The 15511-nt window shown below is 38.3% G+C and overlaps 1 protein-coding gene across 1 annotated transcript; it reads right to left on the bottom strand.

Moving 5' to 3' along the window:
• Window positions 1-14857: 14857 nt before the first annotated feature.
• On the bottom strand, window positions 14858-15292 carry LOC116180078 (cuticle protein 38). The gene is made up of 2 exons (XM_031499909.1): window positions 15278-15292; window positions 14858-15232 (listed from the first exon to the last, which is right to left on the bottom strand). Exons 1-2 carry the CDS (start codon window positions 15290-15292, stop codon window positions 14858-14860), a joined length of 390 nt encoding a protein of 129 aa, XP_031355769.1.
• Window positions 15293-15511: the final 219 nt, after the last annotated feature.

Here is a 15511-nt window from a genome sequence, read left to right on the forward strand (position 1 = left end):
ATTCGCTGACGATTTAAAGATTTTTACATCCATTTATAGTAATGATGATTGCGTTTACCTCCAAACACAAATAAGTAAACTTGGCGAATGGTGTTCAAAAAACAATCTTCACTTAAACATGTCTAATAATGCAAAGTAGTTTCGTTTTCAAGAAAATCTCAACCTCTTCTACATCCTTCAATTTAATGATATTCAGTTTAAACGATGTACATCGGTCACGGATTTGGGTATTATATTTGATCTTAAACTTTCCTTTTCGGAACATATATCGGTGACTATTGCTTCTGCTTTAAAAATGCTTGGCTTTATTATCAGAAATTGTCGTGATTTTTCCAATATTTTTGCTATCAAATCTCTATATGCTGCTTATGTGCGATCCAAACTAGAGTATGGTTCTCTTATTTGGTATCCTTACTATGACTGCCATAAAACAACCCTGGAAGCAGTGCAGCGTAAGTTTCTGAAGTTTTTATCGTTTAAATTGGACAGAGTTTATCCCGCAATTGGTACTGATCATCAACTACTGTTATCTCGATTTCAGGTACATTCCTTAGAAGTTCGCAGAACTCTGTCAAGCCTTAACTTTCTCTTCAATTTGTTACACAATAACCTAGATTGTCCATCTCTTCTTACCCTTATTCGGTTTCATGTGCCACGTTCTTCGGCTCGTAATGTATATACTTTCAATTGTGCTAAGGCCAATACAAACTTACTTTGTAAATCACCTATATTTGTTATGGTAAGCAACTTTAACAAAATTGCTAATATGTGTGACATTAACACTTGCTCAGTATCTGATCTTAAAAGATTGATGGAATATTTTTAATCTTATTTTTAATCTTGTTTAACTTTAATATCATTTAATTTGGTTTTTATTAGGTTAGCAGTTAAGCTATTAGTATATTTAGTTATTGTGCTTTCTTAGATTAGTAATTGTCCTATAATTGGAATTTTATTCTGTTGGGCAATAAATCATATTATTATTATTATTATTAAACGGTGAAGACCGACTGTCAGATGAGCGCAGTAGCGTGGTCAAAATGCAGTAGTGTAGATGGTAGTTACGTAGAGTAATTTTTCTGGAAATACGGCTTGCTTCACAGAAATTAGGTTGAACCTAGGTTCTAGGGAATGCAATCCCGCAGCAAAATCTCAATCCCGGTATTTGCGGGATCTCGCAAAACTTTAAATAAGCTGGCAAATAAGCAATTCTGTGCGGTTAACTTCTGTATTAAAATAAATCGCTAATTATCACAATATTTAACAAAAAAGTACCTTCAGCCTAACTTAGAACTCGAAAAAAACTTCACCTGTAATAGTGCAGCGGAGAGCCGGCGCTAACTCGCTTATTTAAGGTAGTTTTTTTTCGTAGTAGAAAGAATTGGGACCCACACCATTTTGTTAAGAAATGTTTGAACCTTCAGAATCTCGCTTTACGACATTTTCCCGTGGTCCTGACAAAAGTTATAGGCCGGTAAAGTTGAACTTTACTCATTTTCGCGCGCACGATTAGACCACCGAAAGTATTTATTTTCTCAGCAACTAAGCGATATACATCAATAATTCCTTTTGTAAAATGAAAGTACATTTATAGCAGAATCTAAAGCATTCATATTTACCTACCTTGTTATGCACAGTTTTTAGAAAAATGGCCGTCAACTTCCAAAATTCGTGTAGCAGATGAAAAGTGCGCACTTTGAACTCTCATAACTTTTTATTTCACAATATCGATTTCCAATATTAATAGCTCATTCGATGCTCCAAAGCATTGTGATTATTTTATTTTCTATAATATTACCTTGAATTTTTCATAATAAAAAAGTTACGGTCATTTAAGTAAAAACCTACCAACCTCGCCGGTCGGGAGTCGCGAGTGAGACGGAGAGGGAAGGATAGTCAGCAGCGTTCGCGCAACAAGGAGCGATGCGTAAGGTTCTATTTTACTAAGAAATTTTTCTCCGAATACCAAAACTAGCCATTTAGGCCATTTACAAATGCATTCCGCCGAGTTGCATTGTAAAATCTCAAACAATTCGTTAACTCCATGTATTCGTTTAGGAGCCACCCTCAAAAAAGTGGTAAAGTTTCCATTTCTCCTTTAATTTTTTTCTCAGCAACAGTTACAGAGACTGGTGGTAAGTCTTTGAATAGGTTTTGCTGTATGCCCTTTCCGGTTTTGCAAATAATTTTTCAAAATTCCTACCAGAAAAGGGCACACTTCTAAATAGGGGTGCGAAAAAATGTTGATTTCGACGAAATTTGGTATCTGGTGGTTTTTGAATATAAAAATTAGGAATCTGAAATTAGTTTTTGAAAATTCGAAAAAAATAATTGCACTGCAATGCTTGGCCGGACAACGAAAATGGACCAAATTCCACGAAGTTTGTTGTGTAGGTACATACGGAACAAAATTGTTGAACAGTTTTTTTCAAACAAAAGTTATACTCATTTGAAAATTGGTCTTTCGGGTCAGAAAAATGTTCTCCAACAGTGGTATAACAAGTACAGTAAACATCAATATTACATGTTCTGCTAAGGGTGTCTACCTACATTTCACAAAAATTTGTAAAATAAAAAATAGTCACAGAATAAGAATAAGTAGGCCATATTCTGTGGAAACAGACGAAAAAAATTCAACGCACAGTCCTTTTTCAAAAGCGAGATACATCGGCAGAAGAAATCCAAATTCCTCGTTTACCTATCACTAGATACCAAATACTGACTTTAACAACCTAAGTACATGCTGATAATCCTAAGTAAGTTCCGGTATCTACCATTCAATATACATATGTATGCCGTTTTTGAATTCTCCACCAACGAGCTACAATACCATCCTAACCATCGTCTAGTGAAATCAAAAAACAAGCCTGAATCTTTGGGACAAAATCATACCACTGCTGATCTTGCAATATACAGCACAGCACAAGAGATACCTATTGTGGAGTATCCCCCAAAATTTACAGGGAAAGGTACCTACCTATTTGTACTTATATATTTCACCAAAGAACTGAGACATGAGTTAATATGAATTGTTTGAGATTTTACAATGCAACTCGGCGGAATGAATTTGTAAACGGCCTAAATGGCTAGTTTTGGTATTCGGAGAAAAATGTCTTAGTAAAGTTACGCATCGCTCCTTGTTGCGCGAACGCTGCTGACTATCCTTCCCTCTCCGTCTCACTCGCGACTCTCGACTCGGCGAGGTTGGTAGGTTTTTACTTAAATGACCGTAACTTTTTTATTATGAAAAATTCACGGTAATGTTATAGAAAATCAAATAATCACAATGCTTTGGAGCATCGAATGAGCTATTAATATTGAAAATCGGTATCGTGAAATAAAAAGTTATGATAGTTCAAAGTGCGCACTTTTCATCTGCTACACGAATTTTGGAAGTTGACGGTCTTTTTCTAAAAACTGTGCATAACAAGGTATAGGTAAAAATGAATGCTTTAGATTCTGCTCTAAATGTACTTTCATTTTACAAAAGGAATTATTGATGTATATCGCTTAGTTGCTGAGAAAATAAATACTTTCGGTGGTCTAGTCGCGCGCGCAAAAATGAGTAAAGTTCAACTTTAACGGCCTATAACTTTTGTCAGGACCACGGGAAAATGTCGTAAAGCGAGATTCTAAAGGTTCAAACATTTCTGAACAAAATGGTGTGGGTCCCAATTCTTTCTACTCCGAAATAGTTATTTACCTAACAAGTTCGGTAAGTTAATTTTTCCGCATGAGCACTTTGTTTGCAGCACGACCGTAGGGAGTGCTGCATTTAGTGCGAATGCGGGAAAATTCTTTCCGAAAGAGTTAGGTACAATATTTTTTGTAACGAATTGCGTAAAAAAAGGTCAAAATTAATAAAGTTTTGTAAATTAGCTTTTTTTTAATCATGAGTTGGTAACACAATCATATGTTTGGTTGGTAACATAATTTTGTAACTACCCACTTTTAATAATGCACTGGTCACATTTAAAACTTCCACATCTTTGGTTAATACATATTTTGCCTTTGCAATGAGTGCTACTACTGGTCACGGCATTGCATCGTTTGCACTGAATATCTTGAGTTGCGTAAATACACTCGTTACATTTAAAATCCTTGGAAGCTTTGTGTGTGTTAATATCAGCCCAATATGAAAGTGTGTAATTATTAACGATTCTGTACAAAACGTACCTATATGAGTAATTGCAAACTTTCATGCTTAATGAAACAGGTTATATACAAACGTGTTGCACAAAATTGGGTTAAATAATATTAGTATCGTATGTCTGGCATTTTCTTTTGTTCATTTGGATTGAGTTATTTTCTTCCTACGGAGCTGCTGCCGAATAGAGTGTAGTGTATGAAGATTGCGTTAGATGTCTCTGGGTTGCGTCAGTAAACCTTTATAGTCCTGTTCAAATTTCGCGCTTCAATGGGTGTCAAAATGGCAGCCCCCTTGTTTTGTAACTTCGCGCAGTTTCATGCGTTATCTCCCCTCTCCAATCTCCATGTCTCTGGTTAATATGTGCTTTCTTAAACTGCATATGCGAATAGTTGCAGAATATCACTGGTCACATTTTAAGACGTTTTAACAATAAATTTTACTTTTTCTTGAGTTCCAATTCTGAAAAATAATTTGATTGCGTTATGAGTTCTTGTTTATATATTTACGTAGAACTTAGTGTACGTCTGTTTCCGATTAATCGCACTAAATGCCCTCAACCAACGGTTTAATTGATTTTACAGCAGATGACAGTTAACCATGACATGACGTTCGTTGACTTCAATAAGTACTACCAACCGAAGAACGCGCATAACCCCTGCTCTCCAGCGGAAACTAAAAAACACCGCGATGCGGGAAAGTCGTTTTCCCGTGCATCGAGGATGCTTGGAAACATTATCTTTCCATTCAATGAGTACAAAAAAATTTTTTTTAGGCTATCTTCACAAAAACGTTGATTTTGTGGACGCTTTTGCGGCCATAAAGTTTAACTTTATTGTACGCTTCTGTCAAACTTTACTTTATTGTACACATCTGTCAAACTGTACCTACTTATTTGAAACTGATGTGTGAGAAACAGTAATCTGTTTAATACAAAGCGTCTATCTGGTCAAGCCCCATCAAGGATTGGGCCATCCACGTGCGTTTTTTTCATTTTCGGACTTGTAGGAATGTTTCACACTATTTTGCGTAATCACAATGTTCACATTTAAAATTATAGTTTGACGTTTCAATCTTTGCTGCTTGCAGACCTTTTTGAAGTGTAGAACCAAAACATGAGGAAGATGTTATTGCTTACATTATTATGCGAAGAATCACCAGCAATTAACCGAGAACACAAGTAGTTACCTATACCTGCCATCAAAGTAGGTAATCAGGTTTCTAATAATTGTACAGCATGTTAACTATAAGGTCTTGGAAGCCCCAGTTACGAAGTACCTATTGCATTTGACATTATTAAAATCTTGTGCAACGGAGGAAGTTGCGATTGTACTTTTACTCTCAAACGCCTGCTCTTATATCATATATGGCTTAGGGTTGCAACGCTTGCAGCTTCCAAAATTTCATCCTGAACTGTCGCTATCACCCATTTTGATACGCACAAAACACACGCAAAGATGCTAATTATAATTTATTACATACGACAGGAATTGCTTTGTTTTTAATTGTCTAAGATAACTATGATTTTTTCAGAAAAAATATGTTTATGAGCAAATTTTTGAATTCTTTTTTGATGATCGCCTAAAAAATGTTGTGTGCACCTTGGCCAAAAGTGATTTGTTAGGTCTCATCTGAATTGCGGCCTCGGCTACCGCCTCGGCCACAAACAGCAGCTTCGGCCAAAAAAGATCACTTTTACGGCCTTGGTACACAAATAACTATTGAACGATTTCGCAGGTCTCTCCGCTGCACTATAAAGGTGAACTACGAAAGTGCCTCAAAAATCATAGTACATTTTTAACGAAAAAAGTTTAACAATTATTTAAAAAATAACTTCTCCGTTATGCGTTTCATTAACAAAGTAAACAGAGTCGTCCCCTTGGTCGACAAATTCCTCAGTCCCGCAAATCCCGCGGGATCCCGCTCCATGTATGTGCGGGATTAATCCCGCAAAAATGCTGCGGGATCCCGGTATTTTGGGATCCCGCGATCTCGGTATTGCATTCCCTACGTGGGTTCGTAATACCTTGTTTCGACCTTCTGAGTACCTATGTATCACTAATTGATTTCCATTTAATATTCTAATAAAGAAACTGCAATCAAGTGACATTCATTTGACCAATTAAGCATCAATTCCGGTTTGTCTCGCTATTTAAGCTGAGCAACAGCACAAGTTGCTATCAGTCGACCTCCAGCCTATAACCAAGATGCACTTCAAAATAGTAAGTAAATCTGAGGGTGTTGCAGATGCTGTAAGTTACTTTCAGGTTTTGTTCACCTGCGCTGCAATTGCAACGGCCAACGCTGGCTACTTGGGAGCAGGTCTCCGGTATGCGGCACCGATCGGATTTGCGGCACCAGCAATCGGTTACGGTGCACCGGCAATAGCGCGAGTTGAGCATTTGGCACCCGCAGTATCGTCTGTACACAGAACCGAGTTGTACACTGCTCCAATTGCCAGAACTTCTCTTGTTGCTCCTGCCATACGCACCGTGGCCGCTGCCCCATTGATTGCACCAGCACCTCTCCTTCGCACCGGATACCTAAATCACGGTTTTGGATACGGTATAGCATCTGGCTCCTATGGGTTTGCAAGATCGTTTCCATTGGGATACGCTGGAGCATATCGGGCTGGGTGGTAGGTACTCTTCGGAAGGAGAACAACTATGGAATGTAATGCACTCGTTACGAATGCTTGTTAAATAAAATAATTGCACTTACCCGCACACTTGTTTTACGCAACGCTCAGAATCATTCCATCAAAGCTAAGTAGCGGGGTGGGAGCTCATTACCATCCCGCATTCATTCACTCTGGTGCATTAATGGTCTACCGGGAAACATGCACTATACATGTCGAAGCAGATTACTGAAAATCGTTGATAGATCTATCATTGCTAGAGGCACATTTAGAATTTCTTGCAAAACAGGTAAAGAAAAATTAAAAAAAATTTGGCGTGACAGACAGACAGGCAGTAAGACATTTTTACAATTCACAAAAAGTGGTGTGATCTTCAAAATTGTAGTTGCGGATCTAAGTTTCAAAAATTTGTCTGTCCGTTTGTCGGCCTTGTTACCTGAGCCGAAGGAAATGTAAACAATCCCGTTTTTAAGTGCTTTTAAAAGGTCTCAAACATATATCAATTTAAGAGCACTTCGAGGATCTGCCTTTAAAAGAAAAACGCCTGTAAGAGCCCGTTACAGCCCCAAAAATAGTTTTCAGGATCATTTATTATCTCAATTTTGGAGTCTTTGAGACCCTTTGCAAGATTCTAGGGGCATTTAGTAGATTTTTAAGTGCCTAAACACCCATAAAAATGTTTAAAATGTGCCGTCTCCAAAATCCAAGAGCAGTTAGGCAATATATCTTTCAGTGTCACTAGCAAAAGGTCGCAACCTTTAAAGAGCCTACCCCAAAACAGGACCTTAATTAGGTATACTGTAAATACCTCCGGATATTACAGTCGTAATACCGGTGAAAACCTTTGAAGCAAGTACAAGACCAGTATTCAAATTTCTGATGTTATGGTTATCTTGGGCACTAAAAGTGAAAAAGGAATGGAAAGCAGAGACCAGATGACAAAAGGAAAAGAGAGAAAGGCAGTGTATTAAAGTTTTCTTAAAGTTTTCCAAGGTGTTCTATCGGTTTTTTGGATTTTATTAGCATTTAAGGTCCTTCAAAAGCCTTTAAGGGTCTCCAAATGTGAGCATTATAGAGGTATTTAGTCTTCAAAGGATGGCACGAGCGTTCAACAGACACGAAGTGCTCATTGGTTCTGAAAAGATTTTAAGAGTACCTATCTGGATTTGCTACCGTATCCCTTAGTTTTCCAGTCTTTAGTACCATTTAATGATCCTTGCCCAAAATCGTCCTGAAACCTTCATTTCCATGCTTACTTTCTCAGGATATTTGTTTCCATAAGAGACACAGACCAGATTACTTTTCCTGCCGCTTTTCCAACCTGTCAAAATGTCTCCAGTAAAGTCATTAAATATAGCTCCAGCTGTAATCACTGACATCTAGTGATGTGGATTGTAAAATAACGATTTGTAAGTTACATAAAAAACGGTTTTATTTCGCGTAACTTACAAGAGGTCGGTTTTTTATGTAATTTATGCCTTTTATGAAATTTACGTAACACGCTTTTTATTTAAAAACCCGTAACTTTTGTAAATTTACATAAATGTAATACCCATTTGATACATTTTGATCGGTACTACCACAGACCATCAACGGTACTACCACCGTAAGCGATTCACCGTTGAATCTAGTTTAGGTTTAATGAAGATGATACAGCATCTAATTCGCGATCTGGAACTTCTTCTTCCAAACGACGCGTGATGGCGAAATACCTACTGCTTGGGTATTTTATTTAATACACCAAAATATATTATTTAACAAGGGTTTTTGTTTTCAAACACTCACAAACTTCAAAAAGGTTTATGGAATATTAAAAAAAACATAAAAAACATAAATGACAGGTAATTTTACAAAAATAGTTGTAAATTACGTAAAAAACTGGTAATTTTACTGTAAAATTCCGGTTTTTAAAAAAAATGGTAAGTTACATAAATGACCTAAAATACTATAAAAAATATAAACAATTGGTAATTTTACACGTAATATTACGCACTTAAAAAAAAGTGTAGTTTCACATCAGTACTGACATCACATTGACTAAAAAATTTTATATTAAAATACGATTTCTTGTAAAATTTAATTCAAAACTCGTCAGTAAAAATACATTACTTGATTAGGAAGTACTCGGACCCCAAAGGGCGTCGTACTTTAATATTTTTAGTAAATAAAGTGTCATTTTCCTGATTTCTATGTAAATATCTATTATGCGTATTCAAAAACTCGGTTTTCCATAGTTCTACAGGAAACCCAAAAGTTCGTACGTAGGTAGTTGTCAAGATCCTTTATGCGTTTTGCCACATGATTGAATTGACAACCTTTTTTGCTCAGAAAATGGCGGATTATACCTTGTGACACGTTTCGTTGATAAGAATGCATTAATTTGAATTAAAACTGATACGCTATTAATTTGCGAGTAAGGCCGATCCTGAACCACTTTAACCTTGAGTTCTGCGCATGTGCCAACTCCTAATTTGAAACTACTGTGCATGCTTGTTTCTGATTGACAAACCTATTTCTGATTGACAGACCTGTTTCTGATGGTCAGGCCTGTCTTTCTTAAATAGACCTGTTTTTGTTTAACCGATCTGTGAAGCACAAGTCTGTTCAGAAACAGGCATGCGCAGTAGTTTGAAATTTGTAGTTGGCGCATGCGCAGAACACAAGGTCAAAGTGGTCCGGTTTCGGCCTTACTATACTACTCTTGCGTATTAGAAAAAGTATTAAAGTACATCAAACCTCACCAACAAGATTGGTCAATTTTTCCCCAACTAACCAACCCAACTGTAAGAGCACCTAATTACTCATTAAATGCTTTTACAATTATTTGAATATATTTAAGAAGCATCAGGAACTTTAAAGTGTCGCTATTATTCACCAAATGTTTTGTACACAAGGGCTTTTAATGACCTCTATAGCCTTCTAATGGCATTTATGGGCCCTTAACAACTGTTGAGCTAAAACTGATGAGCGAAAATGGTATAAAGTTATACCTACATGCAGGTTATTGGTTGAAACAGTTTTGGTTGGGATACGAATCAATTTACGTCGCGTCGGCCCAAATTCAGGAAGAGCGATTGAGGCAAGAACTAAAAAGACTTCTGAATGATTTATTGCTACCTGAACGACGAATGAAGATCCCACTACTTGCAAAAAAAATTCGCTTGCCTGAAAGAACAATATTCAAGATTATAGACAAAGATTTTGACATGGTAAAGGAGTCGCGACAAAACGTGGGCGTTTCGCTGAGATCCTCCCGCAAATCAGTGCCATAGATTCAAAAAGGCTCTTCATCCCAAAAAAGGCAAACACCCGGTCTTCACCTTCAAAATTGAGGAAGATTATTTTTTGGTGGTGTAAGGGAGTTTTGCTTATTGAATTCTTGGCAAAAGCAAACACGACTGGTGGTGGTGTTTATGAAAACCCTTAAGTCAAAACTACCCAACAAAGGCTGCGGACAAGGCTCGCCATGCACATTGAATGGGTCCACAGAATTACCGCCTCCACCCTACAGCCCAACAAATATGCTTTTTTTTTGAGCTATTAAAGATACCTCAGAGGCCGAAAATTTACCTCAGATGAGCGAAGTAATGCCGTTTTCTTTTGGACAAATTCTTGACTAAATGTATTAGTGTAGGTTTCCGGTTTCCTTTACAGAAAATCTGCTTCTTGACCTTCCCAGTGTATCTCATTAATTCGATTCCATTTAAGATTCTAATAAAAGAACTGCAAACACGTAAAATTAATTTGACCAATTAAGGAAAGTGAACCGAAGATTCCGGTTTGTCTCGCTATTTAAGCTGAGCAACAGCACAAGTTGTTATCAGTCGTCCTCCAGCCGATAACAAAGATGTACCTCAAGATCGTAAGTAAGTCTCAATTTGTTGCACATGCTGTAAGTTACTTTCAGGTTTTGTTCGCCTGCGCTGCTATCGCAACGACTAACGCTGGATACTTGGGATCAGGTCTCCGGTATGCGGCTCCGGTCGGATTTGCTGCGCCAGCAATCGGTTACGCTGCACGCGTTGAGCATTTCGCACCAGCCGTACACACCCCATTGATTGCGCCAGCACCTCTCCTTCGTACCGGATACGTAGGCCATCATGGTCTTGGATATGGTATTGCGTCTGGCTCTTTTGGACTTGCTAGATCGCTGCCTCTGGGATACGGTGGAGCATACCGGGCGGGGTGGTAGATTCTCTTTGGAAGGAGAACAACTATGGAATGTAATGCATTCGTTAATACTTAATAAGTGTTTGTTAAATAAAGTTATTAACTTTCGGTAGGTACAATGTTAAAATCATTTCGTGAAAACCACGTGGTGGCATAAAGCAGCTAAGCTCACGTGGGGTGGTTACTTCATATGGTCACTTTGATACCGAGTAGGCAGTAGATATCTCTCGTCTAGACGTTCCAACCGCTCTTTCTGAGAACCCTCCTCCGAGTCTCCGTGCTGGTACCAAATTAATGCTTTCACATCGCCAATAGATCTGTCTCGTTCATCATTCTGCCTGTGTGAGCACTCTCCTCCGACACACCGTTTTCGAGATGTCCGCTCTTAAAGTTTTGACGTTACCTTCTTCCAAGACATCATAATCGCCCTTGTGAAGTACCCTCGTCAGACACTATGCTCTTAAGATATAGGGTTTTATAACCGATCGCTATAAGAGGTCGAAAAAAACTGTAGTTGATAGAAATCCTTTCGTTTAGACCTTTCGTTAGGGTACCATAGTTAAAACCAGCCCCCCCCCCTCCCCTCGCCCCGCCAATTCCCAATTTGACAATCGGTAGTTTATAGAAACAGGTCATTTCGTTGAGACCTCTAATTTGAGTGACTGATAAGTAAATACATTTTTGACCTCTTCCTTTCCTCCCCCCGTCACCCGCTAACCTCACAAATAAGCAGCGTATCGTAGGGAGTTCTATAAACCAATTCTCTTTGATGAGACTTTCATTAGAATACCATAAAATAAAAATTTGAACGCCGTCTGATACACCTCCAAGGTATAAGTTATCTGCAAAGTTCCAGGACTTGATCCCCCTAAAATTGTTTAAAACCACAGAGCGGACGGACAATCTAACGGACGGACGGACAAAACGCAAACCTACACGTTTCTTAATGTTTAAAAGATCCACGATTCAAAAATCACAGCCAATTTTTTAAAAAATACAATACCTAGCTATTGCGCGTCTCAGATAACGGAATTCTAAAAAATTGTGCTTTTATGAGCACTTAAAGGGTCTTCACCAGGTTAACATAACTTCTTCAGAGTGTTTGAAGGGATGTTTTGATCATTCAGAGATTTAAAAGGGTTTCCTTGCACCTTTTAAAGTGTTTAAAAACATTTAGGGGACCCTAAGAAGATTCTGCAGACATTTAAGGGCATACCCGTTGACTATCTTTTAAAAGAATTCAGGACTTCTCTATAGTATTGCACAGTTTTTAATAGGATTGATGGGTTTCACAGATTCTGAGAGGCCCTCGGATGCTGTTTGACACCCTTGGGGTTCGTTCAGACACGGCAGAATCACGTGATTCTATAATGAGGATCTAATTTACATGAAAATATTCCAAATGTGCAGACACAACCGCGCGGCACCCGGGTGGCAATCGCGCGATTACCGCCGTGTCTGAACGAAGCCTTAAATACAAATATAGGGCTAATAAAATCTCTTAAAGTCCCTTTGTGACAAGGACCTTGCACATTGAGCAAAAAAGGTTGTCAATTCAATCATGTGGCCAAAGACATAAAGGACCCTGACAACTACGTAGGATCTTTGGGTTTCCCTGTAGAACTATGGAAAACCTTAAGACTTTTTTTGAATACGTTTTGTATTAAATTTTACTAGAAATCGTATTTTAATATAAAATTTTTCAGTCAATGATGTCAGTGACGACAGCTGGAGTCATTATAGACATTTAGCAATGTGACAGGTGGGTCCGGAGAAGTGACAAGGGCGGCCGGTTAAGTGACAGGTGCGGCCGGTAAAGTATAGTCTGGTCTTAGTCATGGAAACTAAAATTTCCTGACATAAAGTAAGCATGAAAATGAAGGATTCAGGACGATTTTGGGTAAAGATCCTTAAATGCTACGAAAGACTGGAAAACTATGGAATGCAGTAGAAAATCCAGCTTTTCAGAACAAATGAGCCCTTGTTGTCTGTTGAACGCTCGTGCCACCCCTTGAAGACAAAAGACCTCTATAATGTTCACATTTGGAGCAGGGACCCGGACTCAAATGAAATATCGGTTCCGATTCTGTTTATATTTAAGCGAAAATATTTATAACGGTTCCGGTCCGGTTTCGGTTCTAAAACGAAATAACGGTTCGGTTCTGCGCATTTTTTTCGGTCCATTACGGTTATTTTCGGTTCTAGTTTTTCAGAAAGTATAGCATTCAAAAATTTCATTATAACAACGTGATTTGTTAATTAATAGGTGTGAAGAAAATGTCATGAATACCAAAACGTGACGTATCATCAGTGTAGCTAATTTATAACGACAAGGAAAATAAAAGAGGAAGAGGAAAATGTATATACACTTAATTTATTACCAAAAAACAGATTATTTTATTTTCTAAAACCTCGCCCCTTCTTTTTTATTTTTTTTAAGTAGTGGCTAAATTAGCGCCACCGCCACCCGTAATGCCTTCAATTTCGACACCTTATTAAAAATTTATAATCCACACCAATGGCAATCATAGAGTAATATTTTATCAATTTTCAGGACGTGGTTGCCGGCGCGTCCTTCAACTTCCAATAACCTGTTAGGAATGGTAAAAAACCGAAAAGAACCGAAAAAAGTAATATGGGTTCCGGTTCTCAATACGTTTCCATTTCTGAAGGAATAACGGTTTCGGTTCGGTTTTCGCGATCCAGAAAAAATACCGGTTTCGGTCCGGTTTTCGGTTCTTTCTCGGTCCGGTCCGGGTCCCTGATTTGGAGACTGCTTTTGATGGATCTTGAAGATCATTAAATCTTAAATGCTAATAAAACTCAGAAAACGGTAGAACACTTTGGAAAACTGTAATAAAACTCTAATACACTGCCTTTCTCTCTTTTCCTTTTATTATATTTAGTGCCCAAGGTAACCTTATCATCAGAAATTTGAATACTGGTGTTGTACTTGCTTCAAAGGTTTTCACCGGTAATTGTCATTACGACTGTAATACCTGGAGGTACAGTATACCTAACTAAGGTCCTGTTTTGGGATAGGCTCTTTAAAGGTTGCGACCTTTTGCTAGAGACACTGAACGATATATCGCCTTACTGGTCTTTGGAGACTAAACATATTTTAGACACTTTTTAAACACTTCTATGGGTGTTTAGGTGCTTTAAAAGCTATTAAATTCCCCTAGAATCTTGCAAAGGGTCTCAAAGAATCTCCAAAATTGAGATAATAAATGATCCTGAGAACTATTTTTGGGGCTGTAACGGCCTCGTACAGGCGTTTTAACTTTTAAAGACCCTAAAAGGTTTTTAAACACTCTCGAAGACTCTCGAAGTGCTCTTATATCGATAAAGGTTTCAGACCTTTTAAAAGCACTTAAAAACGCGATTGCTTACATTTCCCTCGGCTCAGGTAGCAATTCCGACATTTTGGAAATTGTAAAAGTAGTGTATGGCGGACAAACGGACAGATAAATAGTCGCAACATTTCCTTTTTTTAAGTGGTTAGCCGAGTTAGCGGCTGTGATTCTTGAACTACCATTTTCAAGATCACACCAATTTTTGTGAATTGTAAAAAAGCTCTTACTGTCTGTCTGTGCACGACAAATCTTTTTTAATTTTTCTTTACCTGTTTTGCAAGAAATTCTAAATGTGCCTCTATCATCGATGTTCAATAATTTGCTTCGACATGCATGGTGCATGTTTCCCGGTAGACCATTAATGCACCAGAGTGAATGAATTTGGGATGGTAATGAGCTCAGCAGCTGATTCATCCCACTACTCATCTTTGAAATGATTCTGAGCGTTGCGAAAAACAAGTGTGCTAGTAAGTGCAATTATTTTATTTAACAAGCATTCGTAACGAGTGCATTACATTCCCCAGCGATTCTCCTTTCGAAGAGTACCTACCACCCCGCCCGATATGCTCCAGCGTATCCCAATGGAAGCGATCTTGCAAACCCATAGGAGCCTGATGCTATACCGTATCCAAAACCGTGATTTAGGTATCCGGTGCGAAGAAGAGGTGCTGGTGCAATCAATGGGGCAGCGGCCACGGTGCGTATGGCAGGAGCGACGAGTGAGGTTCTTGCAATTGGAGCCGTAAACAACTCGGTTCGGTGCACGGACGATACTGCAGGCGCCAAATGCTCAACTCGAGCAATTGCCGGTGCAGCGTACCCGATTGCTGGTGCAGCAAATCCGATAGGTGCCGCATACCGAAGACCTGCTCCCAAATATCCAGCGTTGGCCGTTGCAATTGCAGCGCAGGTGAACAAAACCTGAAAGTAACTTACAGCATCTGCTACAACTTCAGACTTACTTACTATCTTGAAGTACATCTTGGTGACTGGTTGGAAGACGACTGATAACAAATTGCGCTGTTTCCGAGTTTAAATAGCGAGACAAACCGGAATCTTTGTTTCACTTTCCTTAATTGGTCAAATTAGTGTTATTTGATTGTTACGTATTAATTAGTGAGTCATACTAAGAAGGTCAAAATATTGATCTGAGGTAGATTTTTTTAGAATTTTCTGTCAAGGGGACCGGATAAATTTTCA

Source organism: Photinus pyralis, unplaced genomic scaffold (assembly GCF_008802855.1).
Source record: "Photinus pyralis isolate 1611_PpyrPB1 unplaced genomic scaffold, Ppyr1.3 Ppyr1.4_LG9, whole genome shotgun sequence".
Classification (NCBI taxonomy): Eukaryota; Metazoa; Arthropoda; class Insecta; order Coleoptera; family Lampyridae; genus Photinus; species Photinus pyralis.